Raw genomic sequence first — 25,210 nt, 5'->3', positions numbered from 1 at the left:
AACCAAAGGTCTTGGATCAGTGGCTTTTGGTAATCCAAGGATGGAAGTCCTTTGGTTATCCATGAGTTGCTTATTGCTGCAGTCTTTCTACTTAATACTGCTTTAGTTTTGCTGTTGTAACTACTTAAAACATTTTCCTTCAGAAAGGAAGAAAAATCTGATGGGAATTCATCTTCTAGCACGTGAGCCTGCTGTGAGAAGAAGAGAGAATAGATTGTTGAAGCTCTTTGGTGGATTTGGCAGGAAGTGCAGGAGACTTGCTTGACCTGGGTCTCCCTTGCTGTGTGCATGGGGAAAGTTTTAACTAAAGATGTTGAAACACAGTGGGGAGGCCCAGATCTTCCCAACTAACTGAAACAGAGATGTCATGGATTGGCTGGATCAAGCCTTTGAGTTGGGGATGGAGCAGGTGACTCTGCCAGCTCTGTTTTCTGTCATTCTGTGGCCAGGAAGCAGCTGTACATTTTTCCAGAGATGATGTGATGCAGTGGGGAAAGGGCACCCTGGGAAGACATAAGGGAACCTTCTGGTCACTCAAGGCTTGTTGAGTGCCAGGGGATGAGGGCAACAAGGATAAAACAGCATCCTCCTTCCAGCCTCCAAGAAAGTCCAGCATTAAAGGTGTTTGTTGCAATCTGTTGTAGTGGTCTGTGCAGCGCTGCACTGTTCAAGGAGCAGCCATGTGCTCACTGCCAGAACTCCCAACAGGAACGGGATTAGCAGTGGTACCTCTGGAGGTGGAGGCTGCTTCTGAGACAGACATTGATGCATGCAATCAGCTGGAGACAAGCTGAGACCTAAATTCATATTGAGTTAATATCTGTGACGCTGATACAGCACCAGAGAACACAGTTCAAAGGAGGAAATGAACCAGGAGTATCCTGTTGGTACAGAAGTTCTCCTTAGCTTCGCTTTTGCTATTTGGCAACTCTTCCCCATGAGATTAAGTTTGAGAATAACTTCACTGTTCTGTTTCACTGAAATTCACAGATAACTGGCAGACAGCAACTGCTTATTTTCTGAAGCTCTGATGCAGAAGAATGTATTTGAAAGAATTCTTTCCTTTTTTCCAAAAGGAAATCCTTAGCCATTTTTTTGCTGAAATACTGCTAGATACAAAATGAATTGTTGAGGTTGTTACAAGGGGAGAGGGTGTAAAGACTGTGAAGTACTGGCAGTGATATTATATAAAAGGAGACACAAATATGCTTATTTTGTTGTCAACTTTGCATATGTTGAAGCTTTCTGTTTGTGTTTTGCTATAAGCTATAAACATGTGGCTTCTTCCCTTTTAATGTGTGTTCAAGGGAGGGAGTGTTGGATGCTTCAGCAGCAGAGGGTTTTCCAGTTAGTCAGGACTTGAGTGTGGAGCCGTGAAAAACTCTGTGACTGGGTATTGCAAAGGTGAATAATGTATCTTTAGCCTTCATATGTCATGGATGTCATGATAGCTGTAGACTCGCAGTGCTTCCAAGGGAATCTCTCCTGCTCTCTCTGCTGTTTTCCATGTTGCTGATAAAAGTGCTTCTGTGGTTTTGCAATGGGCTGGAGAGTGAGGAATGTGGTTTTAAAACTGAATTTAAAGCATAAATCTAGTTTTGTTTCTCCTTCATATGAACCAAGGAGAGAAGTAGTGGGAATGAATTAAGAAATGAAAGGTGAGAGTGCTGCTTTTGGCACCAGTGTGGGACCACACTGGTTCAGGGATGGTAAAAATACAATGTAAGCACAAACTGAATTTTGGTATGTGTGGAGAATGTACTACAGGATTCTACCAAATATGGGATCAGAATGTACTTACAAGGGAAGATTTACTCAAGTCTGACTTCACTTCTGCAGCTTTATTGTTTAGTGAGCAAAGATGTGCTGTTTGACTCACTAGAGCTATGGAAACAACTGCAGCATCTCATCTGTTTATAGCCAAGTCTGTCATTTGGGATGGTTTTCATCCAAAAATGATGAGGTGTGCCATAGATCTGTTAGTTATAGACAAGGAAAGCAAAGTAAAATTACTCCTTTTTATCTGGGGGAAATATTATCGGTGAGAATCAGGAGTTGTTCAGTTTTAGTCTTTTGGGAGGTATTTTGCATAGGTATGGAGAAGTATTTAAGTTTTATGATGACTTGTATTTTGATAGCATTGTCAAAAAAAAATCAGCTACATGCAGCACTTTCAATGTCAGCTAGCATATACCTTAATTTTAAGGATGACTTCCTTGAGTTGACATCAAACTTTCCAAGGTGCAGGTCAAGGTTTAAAGCTCTCGTGCCAAGTAACAGAGCTGTCATTTACTCTTCGCCACTGTCTAGCCTGGATTTTTTTAAAAAACAAAACCAAAGTAAACATAAACCAAAAAAGCTTGTGTAACAAGCTCTCTGACACACAGTTCAAAGCTTGTTGCTGATCTCTGAAGTAGACAAGTACTTGTAGTAGTACAAGTAGTACAAGACTTGTAGAAAGTAGGAACTTGCCACAGTGGACTGTGGGAGTGAGCATGTGTGGTCTTGCTCTCCAGACAGCCCCGAATCCAGGCGGAGGAGAGGCTTTCATTACATATCCCAGCCATGGGAAAAGCTTAATTGGAGTTTGCAGCTCATTGTATACCAAACTCTTCAAGTGTTTGATGTAAATCTGTAGGAAACTGGCTTTGATAATTATGGTGCCCATAGCCCATGCCAGCACCACTCCCTTATTTGCAAGGAATAGTGCTATCAGCTGAGATAATTATCCCAGGAGGTTTCATAATGCAGCTTGTCCCAGTACTGCTGTCACTGAGAAGTGTTTGGCAGAAGTACAGGACCACTCCTTCCACGTGTATTGGTCTGATGAACATCTGGAGAACTTTGGAAGTGCCCCATCGATCTGCATGTGGCCAGGATGCTCTCAGAGATGATTGTTCTGTCCCTGTGAAATTTGATTTTTTTTCCTTGTTTGTTTTATTAGTTGAGAACAACATTTGTTCCAGGCTTTTTGGTGCGATGAAGGAGAATTTCAGATGCAAGTTCTTTTGGTAGTACTGGCCTTCTTGTGAAGCAAAAAGTTGTGTGCTAATGTGCTGGTCCCTAAGCTGATCGTGGAGCCATTGGAAGAGTGCAAGGAGAAGGGAAATGGCTCCTGCTTGTGGAGGAGCTTTGTGAGAGGAAGCTTCTGTTGGTTGTGGGGAAGCTTGGAGACTCCCAGTGTTTTGTGATGGGGAATTTGTGGCCTCAGTCCTTGTCCCTTCTCCATCTGTGATTCCATCCTGTTGCTGCTCAGAGGGAGGCACTTTCTGCTCACCCAGGCACTGCTCAGTGGAAGAGCTGAGAGCACTGGAGAAGAGAGGGCAGGTTTTGTTGTAGTTCTTTGTGCCTGTGCTTAGAGAAGCTGGCTCAGCAAGGTGTGGGCAGCTATTCCTCCTCCTGGGTGCTGAATCCTGCTGTGTCCTGTGGGACAGCTCCTGTCAGAAAGGCAGGGATGGGCCAAGGCTGTGGGGCTGCTGCCTCAGGAGCAGGGCAGAGAGGGGAGGAGGGAGCAATCCTGCCACGGCTGGCAGCATCCCAGGGCATTACTGCTGGGTCACTGGGGATGGAGCTTGTTCGGGGGTGGGAAGGAAAGGTGTGGCCACAGTGCCATGGGGAGGGTTGGTTTGTGGGGAACAAGTTGAGAGGCCTGGTGCAGGAAAAATGAAGGCATCTGCTGGCTGTGGAGAGAGGCAACTTCTCACACTCTTTTTTCCCCCCCTTCTAAAACATGTGTGTATCCCTAGGAATTGTCCCAGCTCTTTCTACCGCTGTCGAATCAAAATCAAACTTGCAGGTCTATAATTAAAGCATAACAAATAATAAAACTACCACTCAATTCCTCTTGCCCTTTGTGGAAAGGAAATGTAGAAATGGGCACAAGGAAAACCTTCATGAAAATTTGTCAGTGCTAATCAGGATAAATGAGTTCAGCTTTCACTTTGCTTGTATTTTCTTCCTATTTGAAGTTTCCAAGAGGTCTTTTAACCTTGAGCTTCTTTATTTCTCTCTTTTAAAAGTAATTAAATCCCACAGAAATGAATTAGAGCGGCCTTCCCCAGTTAAAATTGTTTTCTGAAAATGAGGAAAAAACCCCAAACCAATAAAACACCACTTGCCTGGTTTTAACTTCCAGTGGAACTACTTTAGTTCAGTACTGTTTAGCAGTTACACAAGTATAAGAAAAATTGATAGTTACAGGATGTAAAGCTAGCAGTGGTAATATATAGTCGTTATACATTATTTCTGAGGGAATTGTTACTTTTTTAGGTTTCCAGATAAAAATACTTGTAGAAAGAATGTTGTCTTCAACAAGTTAAAACTTGCTGGCATATTCCTGATAATAGTGTCTTTGAAAGAAAGCATGTGCATATATCCGGGGAGATTCAAGTGGAGAATCAAATAACTCCTATTTTAAGTGCTGGTATTTAAGCTGCCTGTGGAACATATTGATGTATTTTTCTAGGGATTGGTCTCTTGTGATGAGGATCCACTGTGCTGCACTTCTCTGGAATAGCATTAATAACAAATTTCCAAGGTGCAAGTAGGCCTGGCATGAAATAGTAGTGATTTACTCCTGTTGCTTTTGTGCTGTGTTAGGGAATCTCTTTTAATATTCCAGAAAGACACAGTAGTCTTCCCTGTGAAAATGGGAGTGAGAGGACAAGTTCAGCTGCAAGTCTCTCAACTTTCTATGTGGCTTCAGCATCATGTATTGAATGTGCATTTTTTAAATGTCTGAGTTTTATGTTCTACAGTACTGAGATTTGAGATTATTTTGATCTTAAATCTGTTCTTGCTTGTGCTCAGTCGTTCAGCAGCCCGTGGGACAGCTGGTGATCCTTGCCTGGAGTGAGCAGTGAGCCTTCTCCAGAGCCCCAGCAATGAGGTCTCTTGCTTTCATCCATTGCCCATTTCCTGCTGGTTTGCAGAAGGGTGGGAGGCTCTCAAAGTGCATTCTCTTGTTATTCAAATAGTTACATATACAGGATGTAATGATAAGAAAAAAAAAATATTCTGGGTTGTTGCATTGCTGCTTTTCTTTTTCATATTCTTTTTCTGCCTGCAACGTTAGCCTTTAATCATAAAGACTGTAGGAGAGAGATACATGAGATCAGTATAGAACAGACCTCACCAGTAAGACAGAAGTGATTTATCAGTGGAATAACATCTGTAGTTTCTTGGGCAAAAGTCTGAAATCTCAGGATCAGGAATGGAAGAGGCAGTAAAGCCCTGAAAGCTCCTCCTAGACCAGCTGAGAGTTGGCAGGAATGATGGTGAAAAGCCTCTACCTGACCTAAATCTTGGGGGTGAGGTGGTGGTGGTGTATTCTGTGCTTGTGCAGTGCAAAGAAAATTCCAGTTGATCCCTTCCCTGGGGAAGGAGCTCTGTCCCCTTGAGGCTTCAGACTTCTCTGAATAATTAATCCATAGGGTCTGTGTCCTCAGGGAGAGATGAAAGAACTGTCAAGGGCTCCTGTGTTACACCTGATAAAGAAAGTCATTAGTGAGGCTTCAGATAGTCACATAAATTAAAAACACTTGCATCCTCTTTCTTTAATAATAGATAAAGCCTTTAGGATTAAAGTTTTTTTTTAAAAAAAAGAGGGGGGGAACACAACTAGAAAAGCATTCTATGTGAGTAATATTCCTTTTCACATAGTTTTACTTGCCCCTAAGTTACTTTGGTCTTCCAAGTTGCCCCTGTTCTTCCTCCACTCCTACACGAGATGTGGGGAGAGGGGTGGTAGGGTAAAAACATTTGAAACCTCCTCATGTTCTGAAATTAAAGTGAAGATGCAGAGTTTGTTCTTCCAAATTCCTTTGATTCTAGAGATGAGGAGGTGTTTCTGTGCTTGAAAAACCAAGTATTTAATTTGTAGTTAATTATCTTCTTAATGAGAATAAAATTTCAACCATTGGTAGGTAAAGAATGTTTGAGTGCTCATAATTCAGGAAGCAAGCTTAGCCTGGTTGTTACTTTTTTTTGTTTTGCCCCGTGCGTTTGATGATACCAGAACATTGTGGCAAAATTACCGCTCTCTCCTCTCCTGCATTCCAAACTGGTGGTGGTTTATGCTCAACTTTTTTCCTTTATTTCCAGATATAATGGATCCCTCCCTAATGGTGACAGGGGGCGCAGGAAAAGCAGATTTGCCCTTTATAAGCGACCTAAGGCAAATGGAGTTAAGCCCAGCACTGTTCACGTCATCTCTACTCCTCAAGCATCGAAGGTATGTGACACTGGGCAAATCCTGGTTTTTGGTGATCCTGAGTGGAGAAGAACTCGGGTACTACTGCTGATTTACCTTGCTGCCAGTTTATTCTGTGCTAGTAGGATACATTTGTTTAATGAAGAGGCTGCAGTGGATTTTCTTTCTGGGGTATATAGCTTTAATCCAGTTACCTGTTTAAAATGGTCTGTAAGCTCAGGTATGAGATAATCTGACCTTCCTGCCCCTGTTCAGAAAGCTGACTGTCAGTGCTGACTGTTCTATACGAGCCATAGAGTAGTCAGGGGATAAAAACACAAAAAGTATTTTTGTTCTTTCTCACTGGAGTGATATTTCTTTCCTCTTCAGAAGGTAACTGACATGCTATAAAAAATGTTCTGATCTCTTTGGTCCTTTCACTTTTGTTGCTAATAATGATACTACACAAATTTTTACCTGAAGTTTAGTGTGGGTGAAGGAGGAAAAGCAGCCAAGTAAATATATTAACCTAGCAACATACTAGTGCATAGAACTGTCCAGGTCAGAATTCTGGTGGTGGAATATATTTCAGGCTGCAAAAGGTCTTGCTATCTCTCTTCTCAACCCGTTTTTCGTAGAAGCAAGAAGTGGGTAGAGTCTGGGCCAAACTGGAGGGGAAGTTCTGTGGTGGCACTCACACAGGAGGATGGTTTGTTTGAGATGTACCTCACTGAAATACCTCTTGGGAGAGAGAAGGAGAGAACCTACACCATTCTCAGAAAAGTGTTGTCTGTCTTGGACCAAGAGAAGAATGTTGTTTAATACATAGTATGGGATTATGTTTTCTCTTCTAATACACACCATACACAGTATATGCCTAAACTCACCAAAATACACAATATTAGAGCTTGTTCTCTTTGAACATTATATAGGGCTTGCCTTCTGCAGATAAATGTGGAGTCTTTTGGATTAGAAGTTACAGTAAATATTTTTCAGTGTTTCTATTATGAAAATGAAAGCTTTTGTGAGTTAAATCTTCCTGATGGCATCGACCTTCAGAAAAGACCCGTAGTGTATGTTGGTAATTCTGGTCTATTGCTTAAAATGTAACAAATGGGGAAAAAATGTGTTTTACACAGTGGATGGAAATATACACATGTTCTCACTGGATAATCTTAAGCATTTAGACTGCAGATAGTATTTCAGCATTTGAGTTGCAAAATACTTAAACACCTGGCAGACACCACATGGAATCTGGTTAATGTTCATCTGTGGTGTTATTGTAGTGCAGATAAAATATGTGTGCTGTACAAATTGGTGTCCTTATAAAGATAGCAGAGGGTCTGGGACATTAAAGCCTGTCCTCTGAGCATTTGGATTCAGGGAGATGTGTCAAGTTGAATGTATTTTGCACTTTCTCTGAACCCTTAGAAAAGAGCTTTTGTGTATTTGTGCTGCTGTCTGGGGCAGGGCTGGTGGATGTGTGCCAGAACAGTGGTGCAGTGATTCTTAGTGAGTGCTCTTCCCATGCACGGAAAGGACACTTAGATTTTTAAGATGCTGTCATCAGCTTTTCTCACATCTTAGGCACCAGAGCCTGAATTGTTTTACTGAGAAGTGTTTCTGCATGTATCTTGTGTAAATGAAGAAGCATAGGCTAATAAAAAGTGAACTGCTTAGTTCTTAGCAAATAATGTGCAACTTGACCTCAGAAGTTTAGTTGTGCTCTCAGTCTTTCAGTCTAATTCGTATTTAAGGAAGATGAAACAGCAGAAACTTGTGCTGCACAGGATATTAACAAGTTTCCTCCCTTTACATCCTTCATTTTAACTTTTCAGATACCAATTCTCTGTTTTTTTTCTGCTTGTCTGTCACTGTAAACTGAATATGTGAGTAAAAAGACATGTAATGTTTAGAGTGCTAATGCTTTTTGGGTGGTGGATCTAGCAGAGGTGGGAGAAGCCCTCATTGCCTCCACTGGCTTTGTCTCTGACAAATGGAGGCTTGAATAAGGTGCATGGCTGGTTTTGTGCTGATTGCATTAATGCAGCAGCTCAAGAGCTGTAGCTGTCACCAATTTCAAGTTCGTGTGTCAGCCTGAACACTGCAATAGATGGTAAGAGGATGCTTGTCATGTTCCATTGTCCCTACTGTGCAGGTGTCAAGGACAGCTGGAGTAGCAATGGCTTCAGTAGTAAATTTAGCTCAGCTAATTGCATATGAATCACTGCCTTTTGTTTTTTCCACTAAGCACTTGTTTTTTGCCACTCTGCCTTCTGAGGTGCTGAAGAAATTTCAGAAATGTTTGGCCTTCTGAGGGTATATGGGTGTATTTGGGGGGAAAGCAGTGCCTAGGGTAGTAAGTCTCAAGTTTTTTCAGAGTTGTCATTGTTAAAAGAGAGATACATCTCTTCAACATTCTGCACTTGACTTTAAGACCTATTTTATTAACTCTGTGCTTAGGCACCATTCAGGAAATTTTGTGATGTCCCCTATTTGACAAAATCAGCCTATTTGAGACAGACCTTTTCCAACATTGTCAAAATTGGTTTTACTGTAAGAAAGAGCTTAAAACTCTTCTGGTGTCCTGAGCTTGTCTGTGTGAACCTGTCTGGGGTAGGGGTTTGGTGAATGGGGGACTGTGAGTCTTCATTAACTGAGTATGGATCTTTCTCAAGGTTTTAATAATCCCCTTTGCTGAATTTGAGAGTTTCTTTCCAAATCATCACATCACAGGAGAGGCCATTCCTTTCCTCTTGACATGGGTCTCATGATGAAGAGAGAGGTTTATCAGTTATGATCACAGAATTTGTGAAAACCTTCCTCTGACTGCCAAACTCATAGGTGTAAGTTTGCTGTTGGCTCATCAAAACATACTTAGGGTTGGTGATTTTTATTTTCAGGCTATTGGAGCTGTTTAACAAAATCAGAAGTTAGTTGTAATGTTTATTTCATTTAGTTGTGTTGTGTTAACTGTTGCTTTCATGCACAATATTTAATGCTGTGGAACTCCAGTCCGAGTGTGCTGGTGTCTGAAATGATTACAGGGTTTACTTGGGCAGAAATTTTCCAATAAGTGCTGAACTTTACGTGAGAGTGGCATAAAAGGGTTTTTTTTCAGAATAATCGCCTGGAAATGATGGGATGCTGAACTGGACTTTACTGGATTTTGGGAGGAATGGGGGAGGCTTTTGTAAGGGTTTTTTATATTTTGGGGGTTTGTGACTTTATTTGTGTGGGGGTATTTGAATCTGAAAGGGAAAGGGGAGTCTGTGACTGAAAACTAAACCAGCTTAATATCACTGTGGAGTAATATTTAAGGCCAGTATGTTTTTCTTACAGATCCTAAGCAGGTCAATAATATGCTAAATAAAATTGTACGATCCCAGTTTCTGTGAAGCGTGGGTGTTCCTGGTCCAGTACGCGTCCAATCTTTTGATTCAGTGGACCATTAGGTTAACACTTGGCCCTGTGCAAACACAAGTGAATCTTCATTCCTCATTCCTCTTCTTCATGACCATCCTCTGGCTTCTTGCTGGACGTTGTTAGTTGGAGTTTTTTGTGGGACAGTGGGGGAGAACTCCCCCAGTCTCGTATGAGAGGGGTGCTGGCAGCTGGCATTAACACTGAGCTCACTGGTGTTGCTGGACACTCTGATTATGGAATCCCCCATGACTTCAGCTCTGCAAGCATTTAGATTTCTCTCTTGGCTTCTGATGCTTCAGAATTACTTCCATGAGTGTGAAGTTTAGGGAAATGAAGAAGGGGCTTCATGTACGTTAGAATTACTTGAAATATGGCATTAGGAAGCAGAAGTTGTTGGCAGTAGCCCTCCAAGATTCCCTAGGAGTACTCTGGAAGCATGACTGAATTCCCTCATTACAGTGTGGATGGTAGTTGAGACTTTCCAAAGTATTAAGTCAGTGGGCAAGAGACTATTAATTGCTGAGCACTGGAAGTACTCCTTCCTAACAAGGGAATGTTGTGCTTTCCTAAGTGATTGCGTGCCTAATAGTGACTCCAGAGAAGATTCCAAATGCCTTTTGAATTGCTGCAGACTTGAAAAACCCCACCTTTAATACTTTTTTGTGGTAGTGTGTCTTGGTATTTATTATGTCTATCTTTCTTAGGATCAAAGTTTTCCTTTGGCAACCTGTGGTAGATAAAGGCAACCTATTTTCTCCCCTATGAAATTACTATTTCAAGCTGACTGAGGAAGATCTCTCTTGACTTCCAACTCCAATTACCTGCCGAGTTGGCTTCTGCTTTGTGCTATCACAACAGCAGCTTGGATAGTCACTGGCTGGGTTCCTGCAGCTCCAATCAAGTTTCCTGCTGCTGCTGGAGAAGAACAAAACGCAGCCATACGAATAATTATTAGGTCGGGGAGAGAGCTGCAATTTGTGCTTTGAGTGATGAGAGAAAATGAAAGTATAGGATTCTTGTGATTAGTTATCTACTGTAGATATTGCATCTGCTTTGACGTACTTTGAATTGGGAGTAAAAAGGCCACAAATCCTTTTGGCACTGACAGCTTTTTGATGTTCATTCTGAATGAGAGCTGTAGAGCTCAGCTGCTGTCGGGAGGATGCTGTGTCTGTCAGTGGCTTCTCTCTTTCCTGTTGGGCTTATTTATGGTCTAATCAGTTTATGGAGCACTAATTTGTTCTGAAGTAACTTAATCGCATAGGTGTCTCGAGAGCCCTGGGTTGTGCAGAGGCAGCTTTTTCTTGGCTCATCAGACTGAGTCTGCTTGAATAATAGTTTCCTTGGTGTAATGTCCTTTTTTTCTATTAAATGAGCATTGTCTTAACATGCTAACTCCTTACCCCTGTGCCCTTGTAAATAGCAGGGAATGGTTAGGCAGGAGAAAATGGTTGCACCAATTTCGCTTCTAGGGCTTAATAAATAACAACACTTACTAGGTTTGAAACCCTCCCTCCTGAGCTTTTGGGTCCTATTGACTGCTCAATGCATGTCAAAGGTTTTGGAAAATCATTTTATAGTGTTTTCTAACAAAACCCAGATGTTTAGTGAAGGAAGGGGAATTAAAAATTGCTGAGGTCTACAACAATTATTTTTTTATGACTTAACGTTGCTTTTTGTTTTCATGCTTTCCCTTTAGAGCATAAAAAAAAGATCAAAAAGTGCTTTCCTTGTAAACTCTCTTTAAACTACATCTGCTCTAAATCAATATTTTAGAGCAGATTCTACTTGAATGTGGTGCCCTTTGAAAGCAGAGGAGGATGCAGTGATCACCAGGGCTGGTGTCAAGAAACTTGGGAACATTTCATTTCCCCATACGCTTCCCCTTGGCTTCCCGCAGGGAGCCAGGCTGTGGAGCCGCTGCTGTGCAGGATCTGTCACTTTGCAGCTTCCTTGACCATGTCAGAAATAACCTGGGGGGTTTGAGCTTGTGATAGTGCAGAACCAGGGAAAGGAGAGGCTGCACCTCAGCTGAGGTTTAAATGCTGTAGTGTAAGGTCAGACACTGCAAATCTTGCTGCCCATCACGGAATGTCCTCGATTGTTTGTGCCACGGGAGAAACGATGAGTAGGATTTGTACTGGAGACGGCAGAGCCACTTGTTTCACTGGAAGATGAAAATTTCACAGCTTGAGCCTAATGTAGCATGACTTGTTTAAAACTGTCTTGTTCCGGTTTGACTGGTTCCTGCGTGCTTCCCCACCGTTCCCCGGAATTTAGAGTGGAAATTTTGGACCACCTGCTGGACCAGTGGTGAGGCTCTGTCCTGTTTCATATTTATTCTGTTTGGACTCTCAATTGAGACTCTGGCTGGAATGGATCTGGTCTTAGAAGTGCATGTCTCCTGAGAGCTGGGTTCCCTAAAAGTCAGGAAAACCCCCCAGGCTGGTTTTGGATTAAATGAAGCCACATGGCCTGAGAGTGCTGTTTCTGCCTGTGTGGTGGTACTGCCTTTGGAACTTGTTGGGGATAGCTCGCCCTGCAAGTTGGCATTACTGAGGGAGATTCTTAAAGAGTCTTAAAGTGATGGGGATCTGCGTGTGGGGTTCCAGGTGTTTGGGTGGGCTGTGCTGGAGCACAGCTGGGAACAGCTTGATGACTGCAGGGGCTTGTATACAACTATTAGAGCCTGGGACTGTCAGCATCTGTAATACAGGAATTCCTCTTCCCTATATAGGTTGTTTCATACTCAAAAGAAAACGGCATGACAAAGGGAACATGCAGCTGCTGATGGATGTACTTTTCCTGTTATCTCAATCTAATGTCCAAATGAAATTGTCTTACATGGATGGAACATTGTGTTTTGGAAAAGTCAGATAGTCTGTACTCAGTCAGAGCAGTATGGAATTGCTCTCCTGGAACGGGGGAGTTGGAACTGCATCAAAGAGGAGATGAGACTTCTCTGCTTCAAGGCTTTGTTGAGAGGGGCAGTTATTTTGAAAGCACAGAAAGCAATTCAAGCATCATGGGCCAACAGTAACTTTTCAGAGAAACAAACAGCTGCTACTCCTGTTTTACAAATTAGAAAATATTTGTTTTCCAGAGTGCTTAGAGATTTTGTTGATGGTAATAATAAAATCTAAATATTTCTCTTTTTGGGAGTCTCTTATGACTCCATCTGTAAAATGAGTAATGTTATCTGTTTGCCAAGAGAAAAACTAAGAAGGGTGACTCTCTTGTGACATTTGAAGATTCTTCTTTCCACTCTGTAGGTCTCTTGTCTGAGACATGTTTATGCTTTCTTTTAGATGTAGATTTACTTTGTTTTGAGATCTTACTGGTTTGCTCCTATTCAACACCAAAGATATTTTAGGAGAAAGCAGGGAGTACTTTTCCTGAAAATCTCTTTTGAAGGGATGTATCCCCAGCAAAGTGCTTGTGGTGATGCTTCATTTGCTGGATGCTCCAAGCTCTTCAGCTCTGTGTGCAGAAATTTATCTGGCAGTCATGAAGCAATTCAGAATTCTTTAGCACTGTGGCTTTGCTTCTACAGGATCATTATCTCTCTCTCTTTTTTTTTTTTTTTTTTTTTTTTTTTTTTTTTTTTTTTTTTTTTTTTTTTTTTTTTTTTTTTTTTGGATCATCCATGAGGTGTCCTTCCATGAAAACAAATGAGTCCAGCCACTGGACCTACATCAGAGCTTGTTCTTAGGTGACCTCTGTGTCAGACTGAGTGTGTTATGTACAGACTTGCCTTGAAATTCTGCGTGCCTCTTGTCCATAGTGATTCTGCCGGTACTTCAGGAAATTCTGGACTCTGCAGATGCCTGCTGTGAGATAATGCTTGTGGTAATCTATACTTTGGCCTTCTAATTTCAGCAGCAGCAGATGCCTATCGCTTTGACTTGAGGAAGCTTGTTAAAGGCCCAGCACTGCCAGCTTGCTCGGTTGTTCAGTACTCTCTATTCCTCCAGCTCTGAGGGACTCTCTTGTGCGGAGTTCACCACAGCCAGAGAATGATGGATGCTTTCTTTTCTGCTTTTTGATACCAGCAGGGAGGGGTATCACTCCCTGTCCACCAGAAGAACTCTGGACATGGTGCGCTGAGCTCAGGATTGCACATTCCCTGTGAACTCTCACTCTGGGGACTGTGGCCTGGCACTTCACTGAGAACAAGGCCAGTGTCTGAACAGTGATCTGTCTCAGACTGGGGTCATCCTGAAGTGTTGCACTCGCAGCCTTAGATGTTGGCAACAATTGGCACTTTGGTGGTCCCCAAGATTTTCCTGGGAACCTCACCTGTTTTTTAAGTTTAAGATACTGAGAGACACTTTTCTTTCTCTTTTGCCCTAACCCAGGATAAGAAAAGGGGAAGCAAGGACAGGTTTGATTGCTATGTATTTAGTTTTCTTTCATTAATCTCATGTGGCCAAAGAAACTCTGGTTCCAGGGCCTGTAGCTGCACAAGTCTGTTTCTCCTCCCAGACCTCACAACTGATTGAAGGCTTAGATGACAAAGCAGTTCCAGTTTGCAGCTTGGATTACTCTTGTGTCTAAAACAGTTCTGATCAGCATTGGTTAGGAGTGTTCTTGAACAGGGGAATCTGAAAAGAATATGGAACTTCCCTGGTGAGATAAACCACATTTTATACTTGTACTACAGCAATGCAGATTTCTGGGTTTTATTGCTAACCTCAAATCCCAGAGAAGTTTAACTGAAGAGATGCTTTGTTTTGTAGTATCAGATGACCTCTGAAAATCAGGACTTTTTGGGACCAGAGCATATGCATTTAGACCTTGGGTGATCAGGGAATTTCTGAACCTGTAGCAGCTTGCTTGTTCTCCAGCTCTTTGGGAATTTCTGTGGAAGCTGTTCTTTGGGTAGTGGGTTACAGCCTCCGAGGATTAGAGCTTCTAGAAGGTTCCCTTCCCCAGACAGTGCTCTTCCTAACAGTGCTGTTGCTGAAGCTTTATTTCAGCTGAATGAGGTTATTCCATCTTCTCTCTCCCCTGTTTTTATAAGGTTTATGCATTCTTGAATGAATTATCTTCTCATATTAATACAAATAAATTTGTAGGACCAGCAACTCCCCATCTCTGCCAAAGGTTTGGTGAACTACTCCCAGCTGTGTAGCTCAGCCACCTGAAAATGTGCCTGGCTGCTTGGGTGGACCTAAGCCAATCACACAGATACCAACCAACCTCTCTCTTTGGAACTCTTGTCTTCACAGTATTTTGACTGTGCATCTGGTTAGCATACAGCCTGCTCCTAAGTCCAGAATTCCAGAAGAGGTAATTAAAGAGATCATACGGTTGAGAGAAGGTGAGGGAGAGGTGCTTTTTTGTGCTTGAGGTTTTTAGAGAGCTTGTGAGTGTTATTAAAGCAAAACTTCTGTACTGTATAAATGCAAAAAAAAATTTGTGTGAATGATCAAAACCAGCTTCAGCGCTTATGGGCTGATGTCTGTAGTTTGCACCTTTGAGGATTTATATATACAGGCATTACTAGTTCTGAATTTCCTACAAAGGTTTGGAGGGAATGTTGAATAGGACAGTGAGAGCAAATGCACGAAAGCTGGAAGGAGGCCTGAAAGGAACTTTGGGGAGGTTTTGTGGATTACTTTTGACTTGTAGTCTTTCTGTAATGACATTTACCGTTATAAACTTCAGACAATAGGCTACTGTGTAAAATATGCAGAAATTTTTCCTCTTCCCTGTTATCTCTACATTAGCATTTGGTTTTCCATACCTCTCCCTTCTTCAGCCCACCAAAGAATCTTCCACTGCTGAAGGTCAGCAGTGAGGCAGTGCCTTGGTGGTCCAGGTGGGAGGCAGGGAGGGACAAAGCTGGCCTTGCTTCAGCATGGGCAGCTGCTCCCAGTTTGTTCCCTAAGAAAAGCTGGCCTTGGAAAGCTGGATTGCAAAACTTGCAAAAGCACATAAAGTGTTCTCCCTAATTCATCCCTCCCCCTCAGAGCTTTCTCAAATCTTTGTTTGGTGTTTTGTCACAAAAATTGACTCTGTTGCTACTTGAGTGTAATAAATAAACTGCGCAAGTCAAAACAAAATGTTTGCAATTTTGTGCAAGAGACAACCCATGCTGAATGTCTTAAAATATCCTTGTGTTATGATCTTGCCTGTTACTGGGAACTAACTCTTTAACTCTTGTTTCCATGGTTAAAAATATCTTGGTTATTTAATGTTGTCTCTTGGTATCTTTGCACTGTAGTAGCAAATACTGCTGGGGTTGGGAGTATCACTGTGCCATTATGGGATGCATCCAAAAACAGGGCTCTTACTGAGGAACCGTTTTTCCATCTCCAGATGAAGATGTATTTGCTGAATGTAGAGGTAGGGCTCTGATTTTTCTCTGACTCCTGAGAAATTCTGTGTAGAAAATCCACTGATTAAAATTTAGCCATAATGGTAAATAAAAATCTATATGGGCATACCAATACAGCATGACAAGGGGAAACACCATCATACAGTGTGGCAGTATGAATGCACTGAGATTTTTCCAGGCTGAAGTAGTAATTGATTTTTATTTGGTGGCAGTGAGTTACCTCATTTAGCCTTAAAGACACTAAACCACTTTGAAGCAGGAGTATGGAGGCACCTTCCTCAGTCAGAGGCTTTGATGGCTTCAGACACATCTGTGAAAAGGAGAAGATTTTGAAATTTAACAACTGATACTTCTGCCTCAGGTTGGATTGGGGGCTATGCAAATGCTGAGAGGTGATAGTTGCTTCAACAAATGGATGCTACAGCTTCCATGGAGCTCCAATCCATTCTGTTCCAGAGTGTGCCAGGTAATGCTGGGCTGCAGCATTCGTGGTGGAGCAATAACGTGAACTGGATGATCTCTGATACCCAAAGAGTCTTGCTGCAAGGGTATCAGTCCTGCCTAGATTTGTTGTGAATAAGGCATTTTGCACTAGGTAAAACCCCACAGTGCTCAAGGTGGATGCAGTGGAGACAGTCCCTCCCTTTGGCAGCCCAGCTGTGCCAGCCGCCCTTGCTTGTGGAGGAAGGAGTGTCAGGGTCATGGAGGCTGAGACTAGGAGCCTGTGTTGGAGCATTTGCTCTGTGTGGGAAGATGCTGAAGGCCTGTGCAGGTTTGGGCTGTGCAGGGTCAGTGGATTCTCAGGGGTGGCTCAGCTGAGCAGCACGTGCTGGTGTAGAGCACATGGATTTGGTCAAGGCTGCGCTGACTCAGATGTGTCCAGAAGGTCATACCAATTTTGGTATCTTGATTGCTGATACAACCCTGGCTGAAGGTCACTCCAGAAGGAGCTCGAGCAGTTTGTGTACATGGGATGTTTGACGTCTTGGGAGCCTCATGTAATCCATTGTCCTTCAGTCATTTTTCTGCCAAAACCTTGAGTGTCTGCAGAGTCATTTTCTGTACTCCTGCCAAGATTTGGATACTCTTTGTTTTGAAGTCAAGGAAGTTGTCTTCAAGGAAATGTCATACCCAGAATCATTTGTTATTTGTGCATAAATGGTGCATGGGCTTTTTTCTAGCAGTGCTTTCCCAGCTTTCACTTGCCTACTTGTGAAATGTGTTGTTAGCACCAGTTAAAGTTCATAAATCACAGATACAGATTGTATCTAATCAGCCTGTCCAGTGTTCCAGGATTATCTCAGTCTTGTGTTTCTCAGGCTTGATTAACAGGAAGGGGAGAGAGCACTTAGGACACTTGTTACATGTACATAATGTCTCTTCTTTATCACTTACATAACTTTTTTCTCCTGTTGTGTATCAATGTGTATTTGAAGAACAGTGAAGAAAAAAGATTTCTTTAAAACAGAAATCCTTTTCATTCAAATATTGTGTACTCACAGTCTCATCAGACTGGCCAAAGCCTGCACATTAATTTGCTGTGATGGTTTTCTGCTTATGTGCTTTCTTTATTTTTGTTTTTCTTTTTTTGTTTGTTTTATGCATTGATTTAGATACCTTATTCTGTTATTACTAAAATAGGTGAGTAGTGGTTAAAGAAGACATACAAACTATTGGGGGGGAAATGTAATTTACAGTTATAATCCTTTCTCATGAAGCATTCACTGCTTTTAAATCTATTTATTTAGTGGCTGTTAACTATAGCCAGTATGATGATGATTGAATGCTTTTTCATGCAGGCTCATGGAGACTTGAAGTGGAATAAGATTCACCTTTGAAATTCACTGAGATAACTTTGTCAACAGCAAGAAATTGCATGCAAAGTGGAAAGGCCAAGAATGTGCTGAATATTTTGGCATCATCAGTACTGTATTAATCTAATTTCTGATTGTGCCTTGCTGTACTAGTTCTCTATTAATAATTTCTTATACTGTGTTTTGCTTCACACTGGGGGAAAACACCTTGCCTTGAAAATAGGGATTGTGGTTGTAGTAAAGTGCTTTTGGTAGAAACTAAAATTGATACCTGTCTGAGGCAGGTTATGTCTCCTTGTCAAGTGGCAGATGGGTTGGTTGGCTGTGTAAACAGCGAGAGTCTCTCTCTGATGTGGTGTTCTTGCTGCAAAGTTGTTGGGCTAGTTCCAATTTTGCCAGGAGTTTAAAGCATCAAAAATTCAAGGGGTTGCATTGAACTGTTTGATAACTGACATACAGAATGTGGCTGTGATACAGTTGTGGACGGATGTATAGTACGAACTTTTTATGAGAGGATGACATTTAAGGTGGAAATAAACTGATACAGAAGCTTGTGCTTTGTCTTCTTCAGACCTCTTATGCATCACCTCCTGTGCATCTTATGAATGCAGACATAATACAGAGTGTAAAGAAGTGGGCATTTCATTAATTGGTTTGCAAGACTGGGTTAAAGTCCTGCTGTTATTTTCCTTCCCATCAAACCTCCCCACTCCCATCTCCTGCCACTGACCTGTTTTGTGCTGCTCCTCTCCTTTGCTCTTCTGTCCCTGGGAAGTGGGGGACACCAGCAGTCTAGACGTTGGTTTTTGCTTTTTCTGGTTGGCCTATCAGTGAGATGCCTTTGAGCTTTTTAGGAAAGCATTGCTGAACATTTTCTTTTTGGAAAGAAAAATGTTAAAACCGTACTCACGGGGCTTTAAAAGAGAATTTTCCTTCTCATTTTGCATTTAATATATAAAACATGTATGCACTGTGCTTAGCACTCACTGCTGGTGTAGAGACTTGCTCCTACTGGAATACACATGAAGTAAAAATAGTCCAGTATGCTCAAGAATTATGAGATTGGATGTGTCCCAGTTTTCATTCGTAACAATCACACTTGCACTGTGTTGATCTGTCGCTCCATGTTGGTAGCATTTTGATTTTTATTTCTTCTCTCTTGAGCTGGCAAAATGAAAACCTTGTTTTTGCCATAGCGCGTTTCTTTGCTGGTGTCTGAACACAAATTGTGGCAGTGCAGCGACGGAATGGAGGGGGATGTATTGACAGAATATATATTCCCTGTAACATTAGATACATATATTCTGTATAACATTAGATCCAGAAAAGATTTTTAATAATCCAAAATGTAGAACTGTGAATTAATCTCTTCATCATTTTTGCATGCTTGTGCTCATGAAAGTAATTCAGAGCCTGATGGTTCTGGCTTAAATCCTAAAATCTTCATGAATAAACAGATCTTAACTTTGTAAAGCAGGAAATGGGAGGATTTTGTTGCACTGCTGTTTGTTCATGTTTCTGTGAAGGGGAATCCTGGCCTAGGAGACATGGTTCTGTAATTACAATATTAGTTACACTAGATCACCTCTTTCAGGTGAAAAGCAGTACTTTTCCTGCTTTGCTAAGTGAGATGCACAGAGACAAGCACTAGAAATTACATGTTACACTTCAAACTCTTCCGCTGTCTTGGTATTTTCCTTGGTACTGAGGCCTTTTGCTACTGAAGGGAAAAATGTAGGATACATGCTGTTCTTTCATAGCTCTCTTTTCCTCAAAACTATTATTATTTTCCTTGGAAGCTGGTCTGAGCAGAAAGCGTCAGTCATGGATCTGCGTGTCTGGCGGCACAACACTGATGTGTCATCTCCCAGTGTCACAAATAAAATGAATCTTTCCAGGTCGGGACAGAATTTCAGCTCATTTCTCCTGGAGTGTTTACACTGGAGAAGCCTCATAGTAACAACTCAGCTTTTTTCCTCCAGGAGGAATGTCTGCCTTTTGTTCTTACAACTCCAGCGCATTGTTCTTTTCTGAATGCCTTCCCCATAAGTGCCGTGTGCGTTTTTGTTTGTTTTTCACTAAAAATAAAAATCTTGAATTAATTTCTGAAATGGTGTTTGAACTTCCTAACAGAAGTTAGTCAGGTTATTGTGCAGTGAGACAAAGCTGCAATTATCTCTGTCTATGTACTCCCGTGGGGCTTCATTACAGCGGCTCCTCTCTCCCTGCTGCCGTGTCCCGGCAAGGTGAAGTTCAGGATTCAACAGACACAACAAATTACTATTTTCTCTGTCTGTGTAGTATTTCATGCTGATGGAACATTTAACTGGGGGTTTGGGTTTGGTTTTTTTTTTGCTGTTGTTGTAGTAACAGGAGGATCTGTGCGAGTTCAGACAGACCTTGTATTATTGAAACCGACTTGTTTGATAGCGATGTGGCAAAAGTATCGACAGTTCTGCTGCATCAGCTCCTCCACTGCTATCAGCCAAAGACAGGGACACTTCCAGCCCCAACACGGCTTTAAACTGCTCTATTTCTAATATTGCTTAATGTAATTTGACAGGCACGTAATGCTCTAACACTTAAAGCCTCACGCTCTAACAACAATTTCATGATGGACTAGTATGGGTTTAAGCAGGCTTTCCTGAAGTTTTAGATTTGCTGATCCAACCCTGAGGGCAAGTACTTAATGCTTCAGACCCTCCAGACTGTTAGTTACACTTGATAGTAACATTTTCTTCTTCAGGTAGTGCTTTGTATTTTCATAACACTTAAACCTCCTTTAATTTGACAGTTTTAGCTTTCAAAGCTGAGGCTTGTGTGGCAGCACAAGACTGTAGTGAAGATGCATTTGGTTACAGACACAAAACCTGCTATATTTATACTTTCCACTGCATAAGATTGTCTCAGTTGGGCACCTGGTATTTCAGGACACTTTAAATAATGGTTTTTAACAAATAAATGCTCTTTTTTTTGCTTATGTGTTTTTGTGTGACATAGTTCTTTTTTCATAGTGATATTTTTGCCAGCATTTAAGTATTGAGTGTAAGTCAGGGGAACCGAATAGTTTATTCATGCATTTATAACTCCTTGTTAAGGGAATGTCTATAATATTTTGAAAAGAATGCACTTAAGTAGCTACCTGCAATTCACAGTGCTCCGTGCCTGGAAAGTGAGCATTAGCTATTGTTCAATATTTATTTTTAGAAATAGTGGAGATGTGGACGGGTCTATTCAAAATATTTTACTTAAAAGAGAGTATGTCAATATAGAGATTTGGCAGAATGCAAATCCTGGCTTTCTCAGATGCTCTCAAGCCAGGAGAAGAAGGGGAAAAAAAAATGTACCAAGACCAGTGAGAATTAAATGCTCTGGTTTTGTGCATTATTTTGTTGCATTTCAGTGGAAGATGGATTGTATGAAGGATGACCCCAACATTCTGCAGGTGGGATCTGTCATGGGGGTTGAAGACAAGGTGGAGCACCCAAGTGAACAGTCTGTGGTGAGTGTGGTAAGCAGCAAATGTGAGAAACTCATTTAGCAGGTTCTAGTCCCAAGAATTCCTTTCTTGCCTACATAATAATGTAAGGAATCTGACTTTTCTGTGTCTTGCTGAGTATAAATGAGATTTTGGTATAATAAAAGACACTTTGAGAAAGTGTGGGAGGAAGTAGTAAGGAGGAATTGCCATTCTGAACTGTTCACCCTCATGTTCTTGAAGGAGAGATCATAAATGCCATGATCAGTTCCTCATCCATTTGGGTTAGATTGGATCCCTTTTCTGTAATGAGGCATTCTCTGGGTTTGCTGGGAGCAGGAGAGAGCCTGGCTGTGCCTTTCCCAAAGGAGATGGGCATGGCAAAGCTTGCACAGCACCTCTCTGCTGCCTTTTCATCCCTCTGCACACATTTTTTTCCTGTATTTGGGGAAAACAGCAGAACAGCAGGTGTCTGTTCACTGCAGGGTTATAAGGTGAGTCCTAGTTTATTGAGGACTTCCTAGAAATACCATTTTCTAAATGAGTGTGTTCCCAAGGATCCTAAGTGGCTAAAGAGAGAGAGGGCGAGAGCACCCGCTGGCTTGGTAATTGATTGCTGAAGTGAGAACAGTGGGGAATTCCTGAAGAGCTTTAATGGTCTGCTGAGAGCTGGAAAGGGATAACAAGGGACCTGATCTGTGTGCAGGGTGGGAATACAGTGCTACTGAACACTGGTAGGAAAGTCAGAGAGAAATGGAAAGGAGCTTTAGGTGATACTATCTTCACCGTTATCAGCTGGCTATTAATTAATTTAAATCCCGGTAAATTATTTGTGAAATTTAAATTGCTGAGCTGCTTACGAATGGGATTCCATAGTAGTAAGCTATTTTCCAGCATTAAATGCATCACATGAAAGAAAACTTTGAAAAATAACAAAGAAAACCCCAAAAAACAAACCTCATAAATTAAATTTGACAAAATTGGTAGCAGTTCAAGTGTCAGAAGGGTAAATAAAATGAAACAGCTGCATGGAGTTGTCTGGATGGCTTGGTTTTTAAAAAAAACGCTTTAGTTATAATTAACTATAACCAAAATACTAGCAAAGTGAAATATTTGGAGAGTTTCAGTAGGGCCTATAGCTAATGCAACAGAGACGGTTGGAACTCTAGTTGGAAGCCAGAGTTGTCTCCAGTTGGTAAAAATGTAATGGATTTCTGGACTGGGATGAGCAGGGAATTGGGGAATTGAACAGTCTGTGTTGATGAGGCTGCATTTTCCAGCGCTGTGCAGATCTGCCTGTCAAGTGTTCAGAAGGATTCTGAAATACTGGAGAGGATTCAAACAGCAAAACTGATTTGAAGGAGGGAGTGGAGAGACTCTGCCTGGTAGAACAGCAAATGAAAACTGGCAGCTTAAATGAGCTATTCCACAAGTTACTCACCACAACTACCCAAGAAACCCTGGCAGAAAGTGCCTCACAAATTTGCTTCAGAACTCCAGCAACTCCCTAGAAATTTTCACGCACTGCTGTATGAAAACTGATCTCTTTGAAGAAGTCTGGTTTGCTTTTAATTTAGTATATTTACACTTTATTGATGAAATCAAATTAGCATGAAGCCGATTGACACTTTAGGCAAATGTGATGCACTTAAACCAATATGGGGGACAACAGGATGACTTCGCAAAATAACTGGTATGGGGAAAATTTAACCTAAGTAATTCAGGGTTTAAAAATCTAAATTACAATTTCTTTATGCTCTTTTAGAGAAAATATTAAGTGTGCAAAAGTATTTGGTTATTCTGAACCAGGTGTTCACTATTTTCTTCAGGGTCTGGGTGGAAGGTGAGGTGAGTTGTATCCCAGTAACTGCAGGGTTTTGAAAATGATGGAAAATGTTCCTGCGTGTTATAGTAGTCACTGTGTGCAGTGTGTGGAATGGGAGGGTAATGGCTGTTGTAAAAACAAATTAGGGCTCTTTGTGAGTAAACTCCCAAATTGAGCCTTTTTTTTTTTCTTGTAGGTGTAGAAAATGATGGTGCTTCTAGTGAGAGGAGAGTCTCTGTGCACCTAATGTGGGGGAAAAAAACCTGGGAAGCATTAGTCTGGGAAGATTAAAGGAAGATACCATCTTTACAGCCTGTATGTGATTTGCAGCTCCAGCTCTGTCTGCAGAGACATCAGGTTGCAGGGAAGGGGGTGAGAGCCCTGTGCCTTGATGGATGCAGGGAAACCCTCACAGCTCTTGGGGCCTTTTGTTCCTGGTGCTTCATTAGGCAAAGCAGATGTGAGATTTAAGGGATTAGTTGCTACTCTTACAGAGGCTCAACAACAAAATCCAATACCAAAAGGCCTCAAACTCGAGTTTATGTATTTTGTCTGGGGAATTGTAAATTTGGAATGATACTGTATGAAGTAAAATGTCGTTTATAATCAGCAACAAATTTCGGTTTACGGCTTCTGTGCCATCATTTTAAATCCCTGTTATCTGCTCTCCCTGACCTGACTGAACAGTCAGAGGGCAAATCTCTTGAGTGGAAATAATTTTACATCAGTTGCCATGTACAGAAACGAAAAGGTCAAAATGAGATACTGTGATAAAAGGTGTTCTGAATTACCCATTACACGCAATAGCTCTATTAACAATAATAGTAGAGGTTGAGAGAGCAGGATGGGTTAATGTAGCTGAATAAAACACCTTTTAGGTGTGAAATACTTTCTGCATATTACCTTGCTTGTTAAAGTATTCATGTCATTATCCCAGAGATTTAATAAAACATTGGAGGGTCAATGCAAAAATAAATGTTTTGATAGGACAAGATATACTGAGAACAGAGGTGGTTGGAAGTCATGCTGCCAGTGGGGAGTGCATTCAGTTATTGAGACACTCCAACCTTTCCTTCCATGTTTATAGAATTCAAGAGAGGTTCTGCTGCAGTTTTCTGAAAGGAATTCTTTAAGTAAAGCCAACTATTTGTGTACAATTTGTACGTAGAAAGAATTTTTGTGTTGGCACTGCACTCTGGTCTGCGTTTCTTCATCATTGCTGTGCTATTAAGGTCTTGTTTTTAAGGATCAGTGAATCTGTACCAGCTTGTTGGGTGGTTGTTAGAAAAATGGGTAAGGTTTTTTTCAGTTATAATTATATTAAATGTGAATTTGAATATACTCTTCATTTATATTGACTTTGAAGAGATTATCTTTTTGGATTTCCATTTATTCTATTTGCTCTAAAAATATGTTAGCTCTTAATTATTTTTTTTATCTGGCATTTGATCTGGACTGCCATTTTAATCTGTTGTCTTTAATTAGGCTTCCTGCTGGGTTTTGTAGCTTTGCAGTTCATACCTTGTGAAAGAATCAATTGATTTCAGTGCAGATTCCCACATTTACTATTCTTAAATTACTTTCTTAGCTCAGCAAAGTGATGGCAGAGTTCTTGCAATTTGATCTTCACAGCCACTGCTGTTTATTTTAAAAAAAGACTACTCATGATTTTTCTACTGCCTGCATTAGATGATTTGATAATTTATTTGTCGGCAGTGTTTGCTCCAAGGATTCACTGAAGCTGCTTCTTAATTCCCTCACCCACAGCTGACTTCACTGAAGGCAGTTGCACAGTGTCTTGGGGTTTCCTCTGAATACCATCCAGGTATTCCAGAAGTGCACAGGAATTTGACTAACATTCCACCCAATGTCATGTGATTTCAATGTTTTTAATTTTATATATATATAATATATGTTTTCCAAATCATCTAACAGCTGTCATTAGATATTTGGTCAAGAGAATGTGAAGGGCAGGTAAGTTTGGAGATGAAGGTGAGTGCAGAGGAAAGGAACAGTGCAAATTATTTAGATGGTTCTGGGATTTATGGGGCAGCTCTCTGGAAAAAGTTTTTGGCAGAGGGTTGCAGAAGGGAAACTTGTTGCTTTGTATCTCCAGCACAGAAATGTTGGGGAA

General features: G+C 41.3%; 1 protein-coding gene across 2 annotated transcripts in view; it reads left to right on the top strand.

The window, feature by feature from the left end:
* The window catches only part of PELI2 (pellino E3 ubiquitin protein ligase family member 2), a 55,546-nt gene that overhangs the window by 10,208 nt on the left and 20,128 nt on the right, over positions 1-25,210 (top strand). The window contains exons 3-5 of one of the 2 annotated variants that reach the window (XM_017738900.1): positions 5,315-5,325; positions 6,103-6,232; positions 21,177-21,284. In XM_017738900.1, the coding sequence (XP_017594389.1) occupies positions 21,183-21,284 (102 nt within the window). In that variant the 5' untranslated portion in view covers positions 5,315-5,325; positions 6,103-6,232; positions 21,177-21,182. Of the gene's footprint in view, positions 1-5,314; positions 5,326-6,102; positions 6,233-21,176; positions 21,285-25,210 lie in introns of those variants that run through there. The other variant, XM_017738899.1, reaches the window with a different exon arrangement.

The sequence above is a fragment of the Corvus brachyrhynchos genome, unplaced genomic scaffold, assembly GCF_000691975.1.
Source record: "Corvus brachyrhynchos isolate BGI_N302 unplaced genomic scaffold, ASM69197v1 scaffold245, whole genome shotgun sequence".
Classification (NCBI taxonomy): domain Eukaryota; kingdom Metazoa; phylum Chordata; class Aves; order Passeriformes; family Corvidae; genus Corvus; species Corvus brachyrhynchos.
The sequence above is the reverse complement of the archived record's forward strand: the minus strand, read 5'-3'. Positions and strand labels throughout refer to the sequence as shown.